General features: G+C 40.7%; 1 protein-coding gene across 8 annotated transcripts in view; it reads left to right on the forward strand.

The window, feature by feature from the left end:
- Window positions 1–23,805, forward strand: part of DCLK2 (doublecortin like kinase 2) — a 246,910-nt gene that overhangs the window by 104,774 nt on the left and 118,331 nt on the right. For all 8 annotated transcript variants that reach the window (XM_038558994.1, XM_038558996.1, XM_038558995.1 and 5 more), the window contains exons 7-11: window positions 12,359–12,434; window positions 13,260–13,368; window positions 15,230–15,287; window positions 23,021–23,140; window positions 23,382–23,528. In XM_038558994.1, the coding sequence (XP_038414922.1) occupies window positions 12,359–12,434; window positions 13,260–13,368; window positions 15,230–15,287; window positions 23,021–23,140; window positions 23,382–23,528 (510 nt within the window). The remainder of the gene's footprint in view (window positions 1–12,358; window positions 12,435–13,259; window positions 13,369–15,229; window positions 15,288–23,020; window positions 23,141–23,381; window positions 23,529–23,805) is intronic.

The raw sequence follows: 23,805 nt of genomic DNA on the forward strand, positions 1-23,805 counted from the left end.
CTCCAGAGGAAAAAGGAGAGTCAGTCCTGGGGTTGGGGAGAGGCTGGATGAAGGAGAGTAGAGAGAAGTGCCCAACACTTATATCTAACCGCAAAAAGCTTTAGTAAAATGGCAAAGTTCATGAGAGATAGGGTTCTTGGTTTTCTTTGGAGGCCAGCAATGGAACTGAGTATATAAACAAGGCAGTGTAGTCCAGGCTCAATAAGCATATGAGTACCTGGATATGAGATGATGTTACATGGTCGGCCTGGCATGGAAGCTCCTTTATGAGTATAGTAGCATAATGGGATTTGAAAACAGAGCCCATGCTTATCACCATTACTAACTCCCAAGGACACAGTGTGAAAGCAATGCCAGTCTGTTAAACAGATGATTAAAACAATATAGTCGACCAAAAATTCATAAAATGAGTTGCTAGGGCTACTTAGGAGGTCTCTATTGGTTCTTTTCCCCAAAACCTAGGCCCTAGGTATTAGAACTTGGTTTTGCTTTTGTATGGATTTAGGGAATCTGGTTTTCCTAGGGCAAGACCACTGGGTAGTGATGGTCACCTGGGGAGGAGGCAGTTCTGCAGGCTAGAAACCAGCCGCCTTCAGGACACTCCAGGTTTTACCTTGACCTCAGACTGCCCACTACAGTCAGAACTTGGGGAGCCCAGAGGCCTTTTTAGTAAGGCCAGTTCATGCCAAGTTGTACTAGACCTGTGTCAGCTGGGTACGTAGCATCTCTGGACTCATTCTTCTTTTTCTTTAGTGCTCTTTAATAATTAAAATTTTCTGTGACTGTTTCATTCTGAACCAGTTAAGCTAAGAGAAACCAACAGAATTCTTTGATCCACTCAAGCCAGAGAAATTAGACAAAAGTGGTACCTCATAGTATGTTACACAAAGTGTCAAAGAACAAAGCCCAGAACTCATTTGTGCTCAGATGCCTCCATTCAGAGAAGGACATAAGATGGTAGGTATAGTGGTTAAAAGCATTGTCTTGGGGTGCCTGGGTGGCTCAGTGGCTGAGGGTTTGCCTTTGGCTCAGGTCATGATCCCAGGATCCTGGAATCAAGTTCTCCATCAGGCTCCTCCCAGTGAGCCTGCTTTTTTCTCTGCCTATGTCTCTGCCTTTCTCTGTGTGTGTGTGTGTCTCATGAATAAATAAATAAATAAATAAATAAAATCTTTAAAAAAATAAAAGCATGAGCTCTGAAACCAGAATTTCTGGATTTGATCTTGGCTTGGCTACTCACTAGCTCTATGATCTTGGGAAAGTCACATCACCCTTATGTGTTAAAAAGAAAAAAAAAAAATCATAAGACCTAGTGCAGAGGGTTGAGATTAATTAAATATAGAAAAAATATATAGAGAAAGCATTTAGAATAGCTTTGCTGTTCTTTTTTGCCATAAGCTTTGGGATTTCCAGGTTCAGTGTTCCCATGAGGGAAGTACTCACAAAGAAAAAAATTAACATGCAGCAGTATATAAGAAGGAAGGAGAAAGTTAGAGAAGTCTGGCTCCAGACTTTATTGCCTCCTCTGCTTTCTCTCTATTATGAATAACCTTCCCGACTCTATGCTTCGTCTCTGTTTCTGCCCTCTGTATATAGTCCAGCTCCATTAGTACTCTATAAGGCAGATTATTAGTAACAGATTATTTCAAAATTTAGCAGCTTAAAATAGCAATAAAAATTATTACACGGTTCTTGTGGGGCAGAAATTCAGGAGCAGCTTTTAACTAGGTGGTTCTGGCTTTAAGATGGTTGACAAGGTCATAGTCAGGGTGTGCACCAGGGCAATAGTCACCCGAAGGTCCTGCCAGGAGTGGAGGATCCTCTTCCACAGTGACTTGTTCACTTAGTGGCAGGTTGGTGCTGGCTGTTGGCAGGAGGCATCAGGTCTCCACCATGTGGGCCTCTCCATAAGTTGGCCTCAGAGCATGGCAGCTGGGTTTCCCCAGAGCAAGTGCTCTGCAGGAGAGAAGCCCTCCTGTCTGTGACCTAGTCTTGGAAGTAAGACACCATCATTTCCATAAGAGCTTAGTAGTCACGTGTCAGCTCCTTGCAGCAAGAGAAGGGACTAAACAAGGGCATGAAAGTCAGGAGGTGAGACTCAGGGGAACCACACCCCTTCTCTCTGCTTTCATCTCTTCATCAGCCACCTAGAATTTCTTCCTGAGGCTGCCCGTTTCCTCAATAGGTTTTTGTCCATTTTCCTTTTTCAAAGCCAAAAAGTCTCTCTCCCTATTAGTTTTATTGCTTTGTTCTCCTCCCAGTCCTTTTGTTCTCCTGACCGATCACCCCTGCCCATTCTTTTCTCTCCCCTTCAAATTCTAGAATCTCACCACCACTGATGTTTTCTTCTTAATCCTCCACTTCCTCTTGACCTCAGCCTGTGATCTCCTGTTTCCTCTGCCCAAGGTCCTTGGAGTCCCTTCGATCTAGCTGATAACTTTCCCTGCGGGAATATTTTCTGTGCTTAAATCACAGCATTTTCTTTGGGACAGATAGGCAGTAAAGAGTACTAAATGTGTCATCAGCTGCCAGATGGATGAAGAAAGCATTTCCCTGGAATTTAATTCATCATCCATGTCCCGGTTTAGGACTTTCAAGGCTATAGTAACTTAAGGCTTCCGAGTCAGGGGCACATCTGTGGACGCTGAGGGATAAAATGTCTCATGTTTTGATGCTGAAGTGCATGCCCAGAGGCTGTCTACCATGAGTATTCTTGTTGGTTGAAAGAAGAAAGAAAAAAAAAAGTACATTTGGAACACTGTCCAACATCTTGAGATTATAAACGGTCTGATGTGCTGATATTTTATCTGATGATGTCTCCTGGGTCTGCTGGTGGTGAAAGATTTTCCAGATTTGTGAAGTGTGATGAAAGGGCAGTAGTATCTCATACTGATTGGCAGAGCTAAAATGCAACTCTTTGACCCTCTGAACTTCAAAACTTCTTTTCGAAGCTGTGAAATGTAAATCCACAGTAGCGGCTGACCTTAGACGCTTTTGCTTTTCCCTGGAGCTTTGGTTTTTCTCTGGTATTTAAAACTAGTTAATAATCTTTGGTACTGAGAGATTGACTACTTCTATGCACTTTTTATTACCCTAGAAATGCTTGGTGGTGACTTCATCTCTGAAAGTAATTGGTTTTATTGACAGAAACAAAAACAAAAACGAGGGACTAACTAAGCAGTTTTGAAGACTTTTCAGTGGCCTAACAAAATCCTCATTATAAATCTCAGACTGCTTGAGGACAGTGATTTGCACATTGTGGTTGTTCAGTAAATAGAGGCATTTGGTGGGTAGATGGCTCAACGGGGCTGAAGCCCACCTGCATGGAACTAGAGGGAGAGTTTGCCAAGCAAATCAGTGTATAAATGGGATCAGTTGTAATAACTTTATATGAATATAAACAACTCACATGTTAATCTTAAATGCTCCCTTACTCATGACAGTGGCCCATTAGGAATTATTGGTAGTAGACTGAAGATAATTGGGTGGAATTAAGACTTAGAAGTTAGAGTGAATTGTCCTGCACCAGTGACTGGCAGTGGTAACTTCCATAATTTGAACTGAAGAGGGAGGCACCTCTCCTAGTACCCTGGTGTCCAAGAAGTTGATTTCTCACAGTGAAAGCAAGCAGACGTTGTTAGCAGGTGGGCATGCTTATGCCGCTTGTCTGTTGCTCAGAATTCAATAAGCCAACACTTTGAAGGGTTCACTTAATAAGGATATGCGGAGATGCTGTGCCACTTTTAGTGGACCACGTAGTCAATTGAGGTGGCAGTGATACTCAGGAACAGAAAGGCACAAATCAGCAGGTTCTATGCAGCCCCTTTCATAGACTGTTGAGTTGGCTTTTGCATGCTTTCTGTTTAGCCAGATAATTCACTATTTACCACTGTTAACCAATCACAAAGACCAAACGCCACTAATTTAGCCAAATGAAAACAAGTCTGAGGTATGGCTACAGATAAGAAGGCTTTATTGTATATTACCAAGCTTTAGGTGCTGATTCAGATTAATTGTTCTCCTATATCATTACTAATAGTGAAATATTTCAAAGTCAATTATCACAAATCTAATATAAAAGTGCTGAAGGTATGTTTTTATTTTTATTTTTATTTCTTTTAATCCAAATATAATTAACAGGGCAGCCCGGGTGGCTCAGTGGTTTAGTGCCGCCTTCAGCCCAGAGCGTGATCCTGGAGACCCGGGATCAAATCCCACGTCGGGCTCCCTGCATGGAGCCTGTTTCTCCCTCTGCTTGTGTCTCTGCCTCTCCCTCTCTCGAATAAATAAATAAAATTAAAAAATATATATATAATTAACATAGTGTTATACTAGTTTCAGGCATACAATATAATGATTGAACAATTCTGTGCACAGTGCTCATCACAATAAGTGTACTCTTAATCCCCTTCACCTATTTCACACCGCCACTACCTCCCCTGTGGCAACCACCAGTTCTCTATATTTAAGTCTTTCTTTGTCTTTATTCCTCTGTTTTGTTTCTTAAATTCCACATGAGTGAGGTCATATGATATGTCTTTCTCTGACTTAATTCTCTTAGCATTATACCCTCTACCTCTGTCCATATTGCTGCAAACGCAAGATTTCATTCTTTTATATGACTTAATAAATTTATCCATTCATTAAATGGATTGGGTTGCTTTCATATCTTAGTTATGGTAAAGAATGCTGCAATAAACATAGCAGTGCATTTGTCTTTTCAACTTAGTGTTTTCATTTTCTTTGATTAAATACCTAGTAATGGAATTATTGGATAATAGGGTAGTTCTATTTTTGATTTTTTGAGAACCTTCATACTGTTTTCCACAGTGGGTACACCAGCTTGCATTCCCACCAAAGTGCATGAGGGTCCCTTTTTCTCCACATCTGTACCAACACTTGTTTCTTGGGTTTTGATTTTAGCCATCCTGACAGGTGTGTGGTGATACCTCATTGTGGTTTTGATTTGCATTCTCCTGATGATGAGTGACGTTGAAACATCTTTTCTTGGGTCTGTTGGCCATCTGTGTATCTTCTTTGGAAGATTTCTGTTTTTGAATGCATTTCTAATGTAGCATTTATCGTAATTCATGCTGGCTTTCCCTTTTAATTAATGGAATTGATATATTTTTTTTATGGAATTGATATTTTAAAATATTTTTTTAAGCCCACAAAAATGATAATGGAAGCAAATCTCTTTGCAAGTAATAGCTGGTAATACTGGCTACTAAAAACCTTCAATACATTTCAGAGGTCATCTTTTTAAGGAAAAAATTTCTTAACTGTATGTGAGGAAAGGTTCTGGATTTATCAATTTGTACATTATTTGACTAAATTACAGGGATGTGACTATAATTCTCTAATCTGAAAGCATGTCCTAAATATACCACAATGAATATTTTGGTGAGTGGGTCTTGTACTGGGTGTCATCCCTACATTTAATAGCCTTGAAAGACTTCTTGTTTTGTCTTCCTAGAGGAGGGGACAGTGTGAGAATAGCTAGATAGCTCCTGGGCTCTGGAGTCAGGCCTGGGTTTAGATTCTGATTCCACATTTGCTGTGGTGTTTGGGCAAGTTATAAAACCTCCCTGAGCCTTGGTTGCTTCACTGATCAATGGAGATTATGATAATACCTAATTCATAAGATGTGAAGTGCTCATTTTAGGACTTGCCACAAAGTAGGCATTCAGTAAACTGTAAAAAGTGACGTCTTTGTTTTTTTTTTTTAATTTTTATTTATTTATGATAGAGAGAGAGAGAGAGAGAGAGGCAGAGACATAGGCAGAGGGTGAAGCAGGCTCCATGTACCGGGAGCCCGACGTGGGATTTGATCCCGGGTCTCCAGAATCACGCCCTGGGCCAAAGACAGGCACCAAACCTCTGCGCCATCCAGGGATCCCTGTCTTTGTTTTTAACAAAGAAAAAGTTGTTCTTTGGCTATAGATAACTTGCAATGGTTAGATTGTTGGATGAGTGACCAGGAGCATTTACGGTAGCTGAAGAATTATAGTTGCTGCCAGAAACTTCCTCCACAGAGGTTCTCAACCTTGGTCACACATTAGATCATCTCTGGAGCTTAAAAAATACTGATTCCCAGGCCCTACGCCAGGGATTCTTTACTCTGGGGCGCAGCCTAGCAATAGAAGCTTTCAGATTATTCCAGGTGGTCCTAACGTATACTCAAGGCCCGAGAATCGCTGCTTTACAGCAACAGTACCCTGAGGATTATTCTGTTCCATAGTTTTAAAGTGTAAGAATTAGATTCCTAAGAAAGTTCTTGTAGACCAAGAGTTTGCTTGCTGGCCAAATTCGGCCCATAGTCTGACTTTCTAAATTAAGTTTTATTGGAACACAACCATACTCCTCCATTTACATGTGCTCTGTGACTGCTTGCTTTCTTCAATAGCAGAGCTGAGTAATTGTGATAAAGACCATACCATAAAGCCTAAAATATTGCTCTCTAGCCTTTTGCAGAAAATATTTCTGACCCCTGCAGTAGGCCACTTAAAAATTGAATTATAGTGCCATTTTCCAAGATGCCCCAAAAAAGTCAACTCACTACACAAGAATATCTCCTAGATTCTGCTCAAGTGCTTCCTTTCATGAAAACTCAGAATGAAGTAGTATCCAGGAATATACTCAAAAGTCAATAGTAATATCCTATAATGCATTGATGTAGTCATTTCCACTTTTCTTGGAGAATTGCCTATCTTTGAATAAAACTTCACATTTTTAGTGTAGTACCTAACCTTTCTCTTTAAGTTTTAAGTCTTGTAGAAGTTGTAATAATCTACTTATCAAAGAAATTTAATGTAAGGCACTCTGACTTGACTTCTTGGCTAAAAATGTAGAAAGCTGGAATGTTACTTATTATCAGCCATGATTGAGTACATAGCATTTACTCAGTCAGCCATGAATGCCTTTTTAAATGATACTAGCAGTTGAGGACACGTTATAGCTTTTTCTGCTCTATTTTCAAGTCTTTTAAAAAAGTTTTTAGCAGAAGTGAACAAAACAGAAACGGACTCATAAATACAGAGAACACACTGGTGGTTGCCCGAGGGGAGGGGTCTGGGGGGATGGGTGAAATAGGTGAAGGAGCTTAGGAGGTAAAGTATAAGCTAGGGAATATAGTCAATAATGTTGTAATAGCTCTGTTTGGTAACAGATGGTAACTATACTTATTGGAGCATTTTATAATGTATATGAATGTCCAGTCATCATGCTGTGCACCTAAAGCTCTTGTAATTTTGCATGTCAACTATCCTTCAATTAAAAATATATAAACATATGGATCTCTCTCAAGGGCTTAAAGTAGTGCTGTCCAATAGAACATTCTGAGATGATGGAAGTGTTCTATGTCGGCGCTGTCCAATATCGTAGTCACCAGACACACGTGGTAATGAGACACCTGACATGTGGCTAGTGCAGCTGAGGAATTGAGTTTTCTTTTCTTTTTTTTTTTTTTCTGAATTTTCTTTAAAAAGATCTTAGCAGAAGCAGGTTCTTAGGCATTTCCTTTCCTTGCATGCTTTTAAAAATGGAGCTGCTGCTGCTGCCATAGGCTGGTAGATAGGGCAGCGGTGACAGGGTCTCCTGACATTCGCAGCAATACCTCCAGTCTTTTCCATCACCTTCCCTCCTTGACCAATCAGGACCTCAATAGGAAGTTTGCTCCCCTCTTCCCGCCCACCCCCCCCAACCATAATCACATCTTTTTGAACCAGTTAGTAATTATGGAAGATGATCTTGAAAGGGCCCAGATGCTGCCATCCATTTAATGCTTTATTGAGGAAGATCTTCAAAACACGCAGCATCTTAGGCGCTTTCTTTGTGCTGTGTCAGCATCGTAGTTGCTGATGGAAGCCCGAATGCTCATTAGCATTTTAAGAGATTTTAATAAAAATTGTTAGTTTGACAACAGGAATGGGGCAGGTTTAATCAGGAATGCCATATTTTAATCTCTCCTGCTAATTCAGTCCTTGCTTCAATAAGGAGAATAATTCTCTTACACGGGTCAGGGAAATCTGTAAATTGTGCCTGGGAAACAGGGAGGATTCTGTAGTCCTAGCTTTATCCCCTGCATTTTCATTGCTCTTTGTCTGCATGTCTCTCAGGGCACTGGGAATGCTCTGCTTTATAGTTCACGATAGACACTTCACATTTGCCAGGGATCTGTCCAGAGATCTCGGGGAATACTCAGCTTTTCTTGTACCCTTGGAGCACCAAGCTTCCTTCCTGGGAGGTCAAGGGAGCTTAATCCCCGGCTGTGTGATTCCCTCCTCACGAGCCTTAGCAAACTCATGGATCTTGAGAGTCGTTTGTAACCTCCAGAACCTTAGAAACCATCTCTTGGAATGTGGAGGTTTCTTGGAAAGGTCTTAAGCATGCACATAGGTCTCCTCATGAGATTGTAAACTTCTGGCCAGTAGGAATCCTATCTCCTCATCTTTATATCCTCTAGCAACCCTGCGTAGGGTATTGCTGCTGGAGGAGAAAGGAGGGCTGTTTCTGTGTCAGCTCATGCCCCTGTCTGTTCAGCTGTGCTATCATGAAATGACTCCCCTTCATATTTTCATTTTCTAAGCTTTTTCAATCAAGGAACGTTATTTGGATGGGTAATTATTAGGTATGTTACTCCCGTTAACTCTATGTACGTCTTTGGTTTTGTTTTGTTTTTGTAAATGCTTGAGGTTCAATACTTAAACAATTCAGTTTGCGAGTTTTGAAAAATGTTCTTCTTGCCATGATTATTTGCTAAGAAAGCTGCACTCACAGGTGATTTAGTGACACCTTTAGTGACACCTACCTGTGAAAGTAGCCTCTCCTTCGGCCCTGACCACAGGCCACTTGCTCCCCTTGGGCTCAGACTTCAGCCCAGGTCTCGCTGTCTTTTAGTTGCCAGGAAACCAGTCCCCCCCCCCCCCCCCCCGTCTCCTGATCTCTTTCCTTGCTGCCTGTGAATCCCAACACAGACCGTGTTTGTCATTGCTGGGCTGTACAGGGAATTGGGATAGGTCGGAGTAGGGGTTTAATCAAAACAAACACTGGGAAAGTTACAGTGGTTCACCGGACCTTAATTAGTAAATAGTCTGAGGAGTCCCCCCAACCATGTGAAAGTGTAGATGGAGGTAAAAATGCCTCCGTTTTAGTCCCTTCCAAGATTTCCCTCTCGGAGAGCACTGGAGTTAGAACACATCAGCTTGCAGCCAACTAAACTTTAGTTCGCTCGAGAAAGGGACTTGTTAGAAGAATGTTACCTGCTTCCAAAAGAGCTAGGCAGGAAGGCCCGGGGGAGGGCAGGGTCTTAGGACATCAGCAGTGGGGCTGCGTACAGGACATTTCCCTAGGATCGGAGTGTTGAGGGGAGAGAAGGTCCCTGTCCAGCGCCCTGACTCAAGCAGCTGCGGCCTGAGGGTGTGGGGCTGCCCTGTTCTGGGCTGGGAAATTTAGACACGCCGGCAAGCTGGTCACTATCCGTAGTTGTTTCCAGGTATTACAATCCACTTCCCCTATCACTGTAAGCTAGGAGTCAGTAGTGATCAAAAGGGATCTTTGCATTTATTTCCTGAGATAGAACTTTCTCCAAAATGGTATTCTTCTTGTCTTTATTAAGAATTTGGCTGATGTGAATTTAATTTGGAGCTCTTACTCCCTTGACTGACAGTTTTCAGTGGAGGAAGGGTTAGATTAGAAGAGGAACAAATTTGGAATGAATGATTTAGCAAAAGATCTCTTGTAGCCATTGTACATTCAACAGTTTGAAAACATTTCTCAGTCATTGGATTCAAGACTTTGCCAGATTTTTTTTTTTTAAGATTCTATTTGACCGAGAAAGAGAGAGAGAGAGAGAGAGAGAGAGAGCCTAAAAACAGGGAGCAGTTGGCTGAGGTAGGAGAAGCAGGTTCCTTTTGGAGCAAGGACCCCAACTCAGGGCTTGATCCCAGGACCCTGAGATCATGGCCTGAACTGAAGGCAGACACTTAACTGACTGAGCCACCAGGCGTCCCTGTGCCAGATGTTTTAAGGAAAAAATCTACTAATAACTAATACTGAGTTAGTGTTACATGTCAGTGAGGGGCTCAGTTAAGTGTCCATCTCCTGATTTTTGGCTCAGGTCATGATCTCAGGCTCCTGAGATGGAGCGCCACTGTGGGCTCCACTCTACATCTGGGCATGGAGCCTGCTTAGGATTCTCTCTCTCTCTCTCCCCGCCCCCTCCCTCTGCCCGTTTCCCCAGATCGTACACACTCTCTCAAACAAATAAGTCTTTAAAAAATAAATTGAAATAATGTATAAAATTCATGAAAAAAAAAAAGGTGAGAAGCAAACTGGGCAGATGGACAAATCATGGGGTTATTCGGGTGGGGTTATTCTATTGGTCACAAAGATCCACCCCCACCCCCACCTCACCCCCCCCCCCCCCCCCGCCCCAAGGCTTTGGATCCTAGGGATGACATCAGAGCTGTCCTTGGAGAAGTTTCCTGGCAATCTTGTGTGGAATGGCTGAGATTGAAAGTAACTAAGGAGGCCAAACTTTGATGAGGCGCCAGGAGAAGCTGAAGGAGGACCAGGACCAGGGTGGTAGCTGTGGAAACAGAACTGACCAGAGAACCTTGTGGCTTTCTTTTAGGCTTCCCGTTAAATCCCTTCTCTGGGCTTTCGTTTTAAACAAGGTAGCTTTTAAACATTCTAGCACAGACTACAGCTGATTTTGGAGTTGCCTTTAATTTCAGCAGCAGAAAAATAGAACAAAACAAAGAAGCTGACTTTTGAAAAACTGCCTGCTAGTTACCTTGTGAGAAACATAATGATTGAACTCTGAAGAGCCAGTGGATAGTGAAGCATTGTGGTATTGGCATCAGGTTAAGGGTGGCCCGAAAGGGATCCTCCCCACGTTGCTACACAATTGTTCTGCATGTCAGAGTGAAGGAGACAAAACTTGTGAGCATGTTTACCTCAGGACAGGTGCTGATTTGTTGTCTCTCAGAACTGCTTTTCTTTGGCCTCACGTTCCTAACAGGACACACTGCTGCTGGTTTTAATGTCCACACCAGGTGGTCATATGGGATCTGAGAAAACAGAGCAATTTCTAATACCTCTTATTCTTGAGGCTTGTATCTTGTTCCAGAAGAACTTCTGGATGATTCTGTTTGAAACAATGTGTATAAGTATTGGGCTTTCCTGGGTTTGGAACCAGACTTAGTATCTGTGAAGTTCTTACTTCATCCAGGGGTAGAGAGTAGACTCAGGGTCTCCAACTTGTGAACACTTTGGGAAGGGCGGAGCCCTGGCTTGGCCCTGTCATTTATGCCTTTAATCAGCCAGTATTAATCCAGTACTGTGTGCCAGGCTCTGTGCTGCATACGGGAGATGCAGTGATGAGTAAGACACAATTACTATGGGACGGAGGAACCAGGGTAGTTTGGGCATCGAGGCAAGCAGGTAGGTTCAACGATACAAAAAAAAAAAGGTTGAAGAGTCTTCTCAGTATTTGGCAAGTCCTTTGACCTTGGAAGCTCCTGAAAGGAATAATTTTAAAAAAGAGAGAAAGAACATTAAAGTTCAAAGAGAAAAAATTGAGTTCAAAAGCCTTAGAGTCAAGTCTTAGGGATAAAGAAAAAATTCCACTTAGAAGCATACATACATTTTCCAAGCATACATAATAATAAACTTGATGTGAATAATATTCATATACGAGTTTTTCAATTCTAAGAATTAAAGAGATTTTTGTGTTGACTGCGAACTTGAGCTTCATTGAGTTGGAACATGTCTTTTCGTTTTCTCTCTTATTTCTCTCTGGTTCCTAGTAGTAAGTCTTTAAAATGGTTAGGAGGAATTCTGTGTTAGGGTCAGTAAAGAGGGTTGAGCCAGGGGTGTGCCCTGGATCTTGAATCCACAGGAGGCTGTGGAAGGGGATTCAGTCCTAGGCATGGGCCTGGAGTTCTGAGAAGGGTTTCACCTTAGCGGGCACTCCTGAGGTCCACCCCAGGATAGCTGTGGCATCTGGGGACTCGGTTCTGACATTTCTTGGAATTACCTATAGTTCTAAACCTTATCTGCCACTAAGAAGTACCTTGTTCAGCTGTGATGCCATAATAGTTTGCTTTGCATTATTCCATTGAAGTCAAAAGTAGAGCAGTATCAAAGAGGGCAATTAACTGTCAATTTCCTGATACCCAATCTGAATTGAGAGTGCTGTAAGGAAGATGTGTGTTAATGATATAGAGAAGAGATGATGTTTTTGTAACATATGTAATCATTTTGCACAATGTAATCATTCTCTATTCACTAAGGATTAGCTAGCTGAAGATTTGTAAAATTTTCCTGGTAAATAATGGTCACTCTCCTCTTTCAGCAGGTTTCTGTACACGGCAGATCCTCTTCCAATGTAAATGGTGGACCTGAACTTGGTCGTTGTATGAGTCCTGAAGGTAGTCCCCAATCTGATGATTGCTTTTATAAAGGAAGTCATCCATGTGAACTTGGTGGCCGCCCAAGACCCAATTGGGCTAAATTATGATCTTCCTAAACAGGGATGTAATCATGGTCAGTTAGCCTATTGAGCCTTGGTGGGAGTTGCTTCAAGATCTATAAAATTTTCTTGTTTTTAATTAAGCTAACCCAATTTCAGATTTTACGCTTGGGCTTCCTTTATTTTTCCTTAGTGGCAGTCTGCTCAAGTCCTACATGTAGGCTTTCCTGTCTCTCAGGTAGCAAAAGTGTGTTTCTTCATTGGATGTCTGCTACATGCTGTGCATTGGGATACATTGTAAGATATAGTCCTTTTAACCACTTCCTCCTCCTGCCTCTCCCCCATCCACTTTTTGAGAGGATTTTCAGCCAGGAGTTAGCCTTAACACGTATCCCGGCTGGGAATAATTTTCTTTACTAGAAAACCCTGAGGAGAAATCTTGGGAGTTTCTAAAATTGAATCCCCACCGTAATCCTCTTCCCTTTTCTCGAGAGCTAACAAAGAAGTTTACAAAGCTTAGGTTAAATTTCCTTTTACTTGTTTCAGCTGATATTTCAGGGATTTGTTAGATTTGTTTGATGATGTTGGTTTCAGATTTCACAACGAGATCAAAAGGAAATTGGTGATTCAGGTGTTCCCTTCAGAAAATATGCTTAGAAAATTTCTTATGGTTCACCATAGATTTAGAAATGAACGCATTGTGATTTATTATTTTACAGATATGTAGGAATTGAGATGAAGTGCTGATGTGTTTGCTAGACTTTGCATTTATCCTTTTGTGCAGGTGTGAATGGAAACAGGTGCTCTGAATCATCAACTCTTCTTGAGAAATACAAAATTGGGAAGGTTATTGGTGATGGGAATTTTGCAGTAGTCAAAGAGTGCATGGACAGGTGAGTGGATAGTGAGGATGATCATTTGTTTACCTACATTTCTCACCTGGAGTTTATTCTTACCTGAATGAATGAACAAAAGGCCTTCCTGGGAGGTTTTTTTTCCTCCCTTCCTGGAAAAAGTCTATCCTTAGGACCAGCTGTTTTGTAAGCCCACAGGCACTTGACCTGGAAAAATATAGGTATACACGCAGAGCATAAACTTGCTTTGTATGTAGTTGGGCTGAGAGCTTTTCAGGTCTCATCCATGAGCCAGAGAGGAATAGGAAAGAATAAGATTCAGTAGCACTGACCTGTGTCAGGCACTGTTCTCAGTGCTGTGCTTGTATTATTAACCCATGTAAACTGCACAGTAACCCTCTCAGTTAATACTTAGTTGTGTAGACTGGTAGGTCAGGATACAGGAGCTCTGACCAATTAAGATCAGGGTCAACCAAATTTTGCCTATATGGAAACTGTATTTTTGATTATTCAGCTTTATTTGGTTGAAGGTCCTGAATTCTCAAGGGGTAAGAAATCCATTCTTTTTTAATTCGAGGCCTTTCATAAACTATATAAAAACTGGAAAATACTCAGGTTAGAGTTTTCGTGTTGATAGGTCAATACCCCATTTTTTTCTAAGTGGTAATTTTTATTTTTTGTGAGGAGCTTTCCAGAAAGTTGTGACTACAGCTTTTCCATTTTGCTGCATCTCCAGTGAAACTTTCCTGCTCCTTGTAGAGGGGACACTCCCCATCCTCTAAGTTCTCGACACAGCTCTGATGTACAGTTTGCCACCCAAGTAACAAATAAAGCATCTGAAATATGATCTCTAAAGACTTACTAGAAATCTGAGTCAGGGTTTGGTTTACATGATGGGGAAGCAATTTAAATGAAAGTTATTCTTCTAAGGTCAGCTTCATCAGTGTGTGCTATGACCATGTGGCAAAAGCAGCTGCGCTTGAGAAAACTGATGTATTCCAGGAATACTGACTACAGTGTTCTTTGTTTAACTGTGCTCCTATTCTAAAAGATATTTTGGCATGTTCAGATTAAATTATGTTAAAGGTGATTAAAAATTAACATCCACATTTGTATGTCCAAGTATGTATGTCTTTACTACCAGATAATAGGCATTTAAAGGTATGGGTAAAATGGGACTAGATGGAATTTTAGCTGAGAAATAGATATTGAGGGGGCACCTGGGTGTCTCAGTGGTTGAGCATCGGCCTTCGGCTCAGGGCATGATACCAGGGGTCCTGGGATCGAATCCTGAATTGGGCTCCCTGCAGGGGGCCTGCTTTTCCCTCTGCCTATGTCTCTGCCTCTCTCTGTGTCTCTCTCATGAATAAATAAATAAAAACTTAAGAAAGATATGGAAAGTCTAGGGCTTTTTAATCATTATTAGATGAATGTAAAGTTATATTGATAATAGAACATTTTTAATTATTTGGATTCATTTTGCTTAATTTATTCTGCCTCCGAAGAGAACTATTTTGAGATTTAAATATGGAAAAAGTTTCTTGTCTAGCTTTGATACAACAGAGTTTCAGTACTTTTAATATGCAAGTTATGTAGTATTGTAAGTATTAATATTTATAAAAGGAAATTAACAGTGTGGCTTTGGATTTTTTTTTTTCTTTTTGAGTACCTTTCTCCCTGACCCCACTCAACATTGTCGCTGATGTACAGAGGAAGCCAGTACTTCTTTGAACTGTTTTCCTATTGTAAAAGATGTTTAGTTTACCTTAAAGATGTTTAGAATACCTTAGTTTCCTCTAGTAGAGGAAATCAGGAATGATTATATCTTTTTTTTTTTTTTAAGGAATGATTATATCTTTGATTTGTTTCTTTAAATTGCCTTTCTCTGATCGTTTCATAGGTCCACTGGAAAGGAATTTGCCCTGAAGATTATAGACAAAGCCAAATGTTGTGGAAAGGTACAGTATACATAAGTGTTCTGTCAAAAAAACTGAGAAACCTTGGTAAGATGTTTACCGTGGTGAAGGAATTTAAGTGGGCACTGATAAGGCCTTACCTGGGGGAGGCCATTGATGATAATGAAGGAAACACTATCAACCTGTTTTTTTTTTTTTCTTGTTATTTTTTTAAAAAAACTTTAATCTTAAAACAGTAAATTGAGTTCATCTGGTTCTAGCTATAGAAAATATAAGTTTTCTTCTTTGGGAGAGGCCTATATCAAAACCCAGCAGTGCTCAAAAGATGCAACACAAACTGTCATGAGTCTAAGACCTTATCCTACTTTTTGACTGACAGTTTAGCCTTCTCCCTTTATGGACACTGGCTGAAGACACAAGATTGCTGGGTCAGAGACAAAAGACTTTATTTGCTGTGGCACAGGAGGTAGCATTGGTTCCTCTTAGCCTCTGAGTCCCATGGAAGTGATTCGGAGGAGCCCTGCTGATTGCTGTACACAGAATGGGTTATATCACATCTGAGGATCTTTAAGCTTAGTAAACCTCAATGAGGGGGCTGCTAGCAAACCTGTCCAAACTTTGCCCTAGAGGAAAACTTTGGTTTCCTGACCATGATCATAAAAACAATCTGCCTTCTACCCTTGAGGGAAACCCTATTTCTATGTTACAAATACCTTGGGAAGTAGTTTGTAACAAAAGCTGATACAAGATGTGCAGTCACAAGGAATTGCCTGCCTTTCCCCCTCAATGAACTTTTTTCTTTCCCACTCTTAAGCTGGGCTGAGAAAGATCAAATGGTGAAATGCTACTGGAGTATTGATATGTTAACTATAAATATTCTATAGCAGGGATGACAAAGGCCTTTTTATTTTTTCTCATTTATTTATTTTTTTAAGACTTTAGTTATTTATTCATGGCAGACGCAGAGACATAGGCAGAGGGAGAAGCAGGCTCCATGCAGGGAGCCCGATGTGGGGACTCCCAGGACTTCAGGATCATGACCTGGGCCAAAGGCTCAACTGCTGAGCCATCCAGGTGTCCTGATAAAGGCCTTTTTAGATTACTTTCTGGTAGCATAGCAGTTAAGAAAGCAGGCTCTAGAACTCACTGTGCAACACGTGTGACTAGTCTGAATTGAAATGCAGATGTAAAATATACAGTAGATTTTTGAAGACTTAGTACTAAAAAAAAATGTACCTCGTTAATATCTTTATTTGATTGCGTGTTGAAATGGTAATATTTTGGATATATTGGTTACATAAGTTAATAGTTTTATCTGTGTCTTTTGACACTTTTAATGGTGTATTAGAAAATTTAGATTTATATATGTGGATCACACATTTCTGTTGAACAGTGCTATTCTAGTGCTAGATTGTATAAAATTTTAGTCTTGTTTTGCTTCTTTTTGCTGTGCTACCTTGGAAAAGTGACTTAACCCCTCTGTGTTTCTGTTTCTCCCACTAAAATGTGGTTAATAATATCTAAGATACAAGGTTATTGTGAGGATTAACTAAACTAAGGTATGGAAAACCTGTAGAGAACTACCAGCATGTAAGAATTTAGCACATATTAACTGTTAATATTATTAATATGCTATAGGAATTCACAATGTATAATTAATTAGGAGAATTGAAGCAATAGTAGTGATTTTATATTTATGGAACTCCTAAACTAGTCTTCATTGGAAACTTACAAAATTATGTATTTTTAACAGGAAATTTTTAAAAATTTTAATAGAAAATATTATTGTAAAGTCTTAGAAAGGCAAAAGTCAAATTTATCATAGCTTTTTTTTCTAACCATACCATGATAGCTAATGAAGCAGAGATTGTGCAAAATGCCCCCTTTCTTTGAATAATTAAGCTTTTCCTACAGCTAATTTTCTTTAAATAATTGTGTGCTTTTACTTATTGTTCAGACAATATTATTAAATTTTTAACTGCAAAGCCTTTCCCCATATGTAAATAAGTGTTGCTTTTTCTGGTGTTGTGGGATTTAAGCAGAATGTGTCATACTTTGGGGAGCCACGCTTGAAGTAACTGTATTAAAGTATTTTTATCAAAAAAGTGAAAAAAATTGCTATGGTACGGATATTGTTTACCTGATTAAAATTTAAGCAGCTGTTTTCAGTAGTTGAAAAAAAGCTCTTTATGTGAAAAAAAAAATGTCTGGTACATTAAGTACTGAGGCAAATGATTAGGTCACTTTAAACATTTGAATCTATTTTTCCTTGTTATGGAATTTTCATTCTGTTTTTATAATTCATGATCATCTACTTATTTCCATCCTCACATTTTGCTTATTTGAGCAACTGTTTCCACTTTGACTATACAGAATTATAATTTAAAAACTTGATTTGTTCTAAATAAGTTGGTTTTCCCATTCAATTTTATTTAAAAAAATTGATATAGAGAGTTTTTTAAAACAAAATTTAGGGGGAGGCATTTTGGAATCAGCTACTATTCTGGAGTGTTGTTGGTTACCTCTGCTTTATGGATTGTACACAGAAAAATTAATAATGCTGAAAATAATATCTGCCATTTACTAAAATGTATTGTCTCTCCAGGCTCGGACATGGAGATATTTTGCACATTACTTTTAATGACTTGCTAAACGAGATATACCAGTTTCATTAATAAAAGAGGTCCAGATTTAATAGCTTCCCAAAAGTCATACAGAGGCAGAGCAGTGATTGGAATTTTGTGCTAGTTGATTATGTAGCCTGTGCATTAGCCAGTGTGCTGTGTTCCCTATTTAAGTTCAGTTTACTCATTTGTTCATGTAATAAGAACCTGGAGAAAAAAAAAGTTAACCTTTCTGGCCTTCTGTTTGCTTTTCTGTAATATACAATTATATCATTAAATTAGTTTACTCATTTACCTAAACTTTGATGTGTGTCCAAGAAAGTGTGCTAGAAATAGGGTAATTTAACAGATAAACTAATACCAGTTCTGCAGAGAATGTAATGGGAGTTTGGAGGAAACACGTGAGAAGTACGTGATCAGTGAAGACGCTGTAGAGCAAGCATTTGAGCTGGAACTCCAGCAGTGGTTAGGATTTCAATAGGCAGCAGTGAAAGAAAAGCCTTCCAGGTGGCCAACACGGCCTGAGCAAAGGCCCAGGGGATGGAGAGTGTGTTAGGTGCCTCTGAGTAGGAGATGAGCACAGGATCTGCCCGGCGGGAGGCAGGCCAGATTTCTGGAGGCTGTTGAGAAAGCTGTGGTGTTTGTAAATGCAAGAATTCTTCTAATATTCTAAATGGTGTTCATTCTAATGATCACTTATTATAAATTTGTGTCGTGTATGAAGCTCTGAGCTTTCTGGTGCCTTGAGGTGGTCTGCCCTTCTCTTCCCACAGTTGTGCTTGGGCCCAGTATGCGTAGGTGATGAATGCATGACATAAATCCAAATGTATATTGCTTTAGTTTCCTGAGGCTGTTGGAATACATTCCTATGAACTTGGTGGCTTGTGACAGCAGAGATTTGTTCTCTCACATTCTGGGGGCCGGAAGTCTGAGATCCATACTCCCCCTGCAGCTCTAGGGGAGAATGTGTTCTTTGAGTAGCTTCTGGTGGCTTGATAGCATTCCTTGGCTTGCAGCCACATCACTCCAATCTCTGCCTCTGTCTTCACTCCCTTCTGTGTGTTTATTTTTCCTCTTTTTTCTGTGAAATCTCCCTCTTCCTCTAGTCATGAGGACAGTTGTGATGGCACCCAGATAATTCAGAGTTATCTCCTCATTGCAGAATCATTAATCACATCTGCAAAGGTCCTTTCTCCAAATAAGGTAATATTTACAAGTTCCAGGGGTTAGGGCTTGATATCTTTGTGTGGCCATTATTCAATCTGCTACATACATCTACCATAGAAATCACATGGGATGATTTGAGTATTTTTCCCTCTTACTGGGGAGCAATACTCATTAAGCATAGTGGATACCAGCTGGAAAACCACTGTTGGCCAAGAGCGATGCAAGATGTGTTTATTTACTCACTTAGACACTTCAGAACTAACTATGCTGGTTGCTGTAGAACAAGGTAAACAGAAACTTCCAGACAACAGGGTGAGAGCAGTGGTTGCAACAAAGCATAGGGGGAGCCAAGGGAGGTCGGAAAGGTGCCTCACCCAGTCAGGATTGAGCAGGGGAGGCTAATTAGAGGAGGTGAGATCCAATCTAGATCTAAGGAATACATAGGAGTTTCCCCAAGGAGTGTGCGTATTGGGGGGATGGGTTCCAGACAGAGAAAACCTGTGCAAATGCCTGCAGGTCCAGGCAAGAGATTGACAACAGGGATGGAAGTGAATGGATGGATTCAGAAGCTGTTGAGAGGCAGGATTTGGGGATTGATGGACTATGTGAGAGGATGAGGGAGGGGCTGGGGGAACCCCCGTCTGCTTTGGGCAACCAACCATTTTCATTGAGCAGACAGAAGGACAGAGGGCACCAGAGGAAAGGGCTGCTTTGTGGGGCTGGGGCGTGTAGCGACAAGATGATTAGTTGCGTTTGGGGCAGTTGTTTATTCCCTAAAGCATCTCTCTCTTCTCACACACATTAAAAATCACCGTGGCCAAAGATAAGGTGGTATCCTGTGCCAGGTTAGCAGTTTTCTTTGCTATTTACTCTCACTCAGAACCAGGGAACACGGCCATGAAGTGATTCATATGTAAATTATTTGGAGTGAGAATCCTTGAATAACCTAAGTTCACTGCAGTTCGAGATAAAAGTGATGTTCATATTGCATCGAGAGAGATTTTTTTTTTCTGGCAAATGTAATCTAGAGGGTGTTTTTACATATGATGCCACAGGGGTTGCATAAGAAATCGGAGATGACATCCGCAAAGATTTTTATGGACTACTTTTGTTTTGCTCCCGATGATGGTTAGTTTAAAAAGTGGACTGTTCCTTCCTAGGCAGTTTTACAGGCACAGTCAGAGGTCGAGAGACAAAGGCTAACGTCTGCCACATTCCAACGTTCACTGTGCGCTCAGAGCCCTCACCGGTGTCCAGGAGAGCACAGGAGCTGAGCTGATAAGCAGTGGTGGAGGAAGTGGTGCACTACTCAGTGCTCAGGATTTCGAATGTAACACTGCCGGTGGTCCTGGGGGGAGGTCCACAATATAGAAAGTTCCCAGAAGACTTTCTCTTGAACCCTTTATTTAAAAAGATGACTTTTGAGAGGTGTCATCTCCCTAGGTGGTAGACATCTTATTTTAACTCCAATTTGAGAGAGCTCCTGGGGTACTGGTGACGGGCATTATTTTACATATGTCACTCTCAATTAGTATCACTAATAGAGCCCCTGAATAGAGGTAAATGTAAATTGGTGTATCTTGAAACTTCAGAGGAAATAGAGAGGAGGGAGGAAAACCGAAGTGATAGATCCATTTAGCTTCGAAATAAAATGCCTCTCTTACTACAATGGTTGTGACTCCTGTTGTCTTGGCTTCAGATAGAGTGAAAGAAATGCAGTTGCGCGCCTTTACATGTTCACAAAAGTACACCTAACTCTGCTTGTTGGTGTGATAAAGGACAAATTTGGTACAGGTGATCCAGAGGCCTCGAAATAAGTGAACAGATGTGGAGTGTTTGCTCAGAGTCTTTGTCTCTGTGGCCACAAGGAGTTGGCTGTACAGCTGCTCCCTCGGGAGGGCCCAAGGCACTGCAGCTCTGTAACTTAGATATGTGGGACTGGAAACAGGTAGGTGGCCTTGTCCCCAGCCTCCCAGCTGTGGTTCTTTGGGTCTGAGAACCGCTATGCTTCCAGGAAATGGGGAAGCATTTGCTGAGTCCCGAGCTGGGCACAGACTTCCCAGCCCTGCTCATTAAGGGGCTTAGATTCTCCTCCCTGCACAAAGCCTAGTGTGGTTCTACTTGCCCCCACAACTCACTGGAATACTACCCCTAGTTCCTATCTTTTTAAGGAATCCGGTGTTCTCAGCTTTGCAGCAATTATTTTTCACTTTGAAAAATTCTGACTTTTACCAAAGCATTCCTCTTTAAAAGGTGATATTGTTGTGTAGTACAAAAAATGTGTGCTTGGACATCAGAAACCTAGGTGTTGCATTTTCCCTCAAAAGATGATCCTAAGGATAAAGTATTAAGACATTACACAGTACTTTCTTTGCAAAGAGACTGACCTAGTGACTAGATTCCTAGTAAATGTTGGTTCTTCCTTTCCTACTTCTGTTTAGCATTTGCACTGTCATTTGCCAACACTGAGTGACCACTTGGACAAGCACAGTGCATTCATCTCTGATTTTATGGCCCACATGTGCAGACCTTGCATAGATTTTCTGTGAGTGCTATTCATTCGTTATAGTGTATACTTCATGTATTGTCAGACTATTTGAGGTAACTTAGAGTAAAAAGACATACACACATGGATGCATGAAGACCAGTGAAGAACCTAAATGATATCTTGACCTAAGGGTAATTCTCTTGCTCCTGCAGTGGAACACTAAGTTTAGTGCTGAGATTCATGATAGCAAAGGCAAAAGGGACAATAGGAGGGGAACACACACACACACAAACACACACATGTGTACATGGGTATATTTAGGTAGCAAGCGATATCTTTTATATGGTAAGTTTTATGTAAAAGTTGTATTTGAAAACCCAGAATATGTCAGAGGGCAATTAGTTAATTTTACAGCGCATACCCTAAATTCAAAATAATTCATTGTTATAGCTAATGACGATCAACAAATGTGAATTATTGAAATATTTTCATGTCTCATAATAAAAATAGAGCGGTAGTTGTTCATGATTCATGGTTGGTGTATTGAGAAGAATTCCTTAATGCTGTGGGTAAACATTTTGCTACAGTGCTGATCCCAGCTGCATGACTCACCAGGATTGATAATCAGGTAGTATTTTCAGGGAAGTGGTTAGAGTTAAAATGAGAACAGTAGTCCCTGTGGTACTCTATGTTTCCTGATTTCTGAAATACGAGATGGTAAGGAACATCCTTCTGGTGAATGCTTCCATACCCAGCCACAGAGGAAGAACTTTTTTTTTCCCTCATAAGCTCAACATGAAATTCAAACTCGTATTAGTAATGGTTTAAAGACAAAAAAAAAAAAATTAATGCTCAAGTTGTATTCCGTACACATGCAGGTTTCCTTGTATACTTGATCTTGAATTTGAGTGTATACTCAAATTAAAAAGTGGTTCCAGGAGCACCTGGGTGGCTCAGTCAGTTAAACATCCAATTCTTGACCGTAGCTCAGGTAAAGATCTTGGGTTCATGAGATCGAGCCCTGTGTTGGGTTCTGCACTGGGCGTGGAGCCTGCTTAACATTCTTTCTCTCCCTTTCTTAAAAGAAAGAAAGAAAGAGAGAATGAGAGAGAGAGAGAGAGAGAGGGAGAGAGAGAGAAAGGTGGTTCCAGCTGAATCACAAAGTACAGTGCCATTTGCTGAAGCTTTCACAGTGTCATGACCTCGTAGGGTGTTGGAGGTAATGAAGAGACAAGAAGCAGTATGTTTTCTGTGCCAGGGCAGACCACTGAGCCCTTTCAAGGATATCAGTTCTTTTTTTTAGTGATAATGATGTGTCACGCTGACTTGTCCTGTCCCTATGGAAACAAACTCTGCCGGGGCTTGGTTTTGTCTTTGCGCCAAGGGAGATGCTTTCCTCGGCGTCCAATCTACAGTAGGGCATCTTCCAGAATATAGAGTTAGAGCAGAGGGTTCTGTGGTTTCTGACCCACCTCTCTAAACCCTTCCTTTGACAGGAGCACCTGATTGAGAATGAAGTGTCAATCCTGCGCAGGGTGAAACATCCAAATATCATCATGCTGGTTGAGGAGATGGAAACAGCTACTGAGCTCTTTCTGGTGATGGAATTGGTCAAAGTAAGAGGATGCAGAGATTTCAAGAGATTTCATTGGTGCCAAATCCCAAGACGTATCATATTGTTGGAGGACCTAATTGAAGAAATGTTTTGCTACCTTGAAACTTCCATTATTTATAATAATTGTTCATGGCACTTGTATCATTTTTTTTTCATCTACTCTAGGCTGATGAACCTTCTTTGTTACTTTCATAGGATTGTAACCGTTGACATTTTGTTGTGTTCTTTTATGTGTCCATCAGGGTGGAGATCTTTTTGACGCAATTACCTCTTCAACCAAGTACACTGAGAGGGACGGCAGTGCGATGGTGTTCAACCTGGCTAACGCTCTCAGGTATCTTCATGGCCTCAGCATTGTGCACAGAGACATCAAGCCAGAGAACCTCTTGGTATGTCATCTCTGCTTTTTTTGTTCCAATTAATTTGCATAAATTGTCATTAAAAATGACATGATCACATGCAAACAATACCACTTTAGAGTCTGTACCAATCCTGCAAAAAGGGACTGAGAGAATTTAAACTTAGAGAATCACCATGACTCAATTCAATGACCATAAATTGGTAATGGATTTCTTGAATTGATATGCATTTCTGCATTTATTGTTTATCAGACATTAGGAAACACGTTTCTGTTTACATTTTGGTTGATGGTACTAAAAAAAGGTA

The sequence above is a fragment of the Canis lupus genome, chromosome 15, assembly GCF_011100685.1.
Source record: "Canis lupus familiaris isolate Mischka breed German Shepherd chromosome 15, alternate assembly UU_Cfam_GSD_1.0, whole genome shotgun sequence".
NCBI lineage: Eukaryota > Metazoa > Chordata > Mammalia > Carnivora > Canidae > Canis > Canis lupus.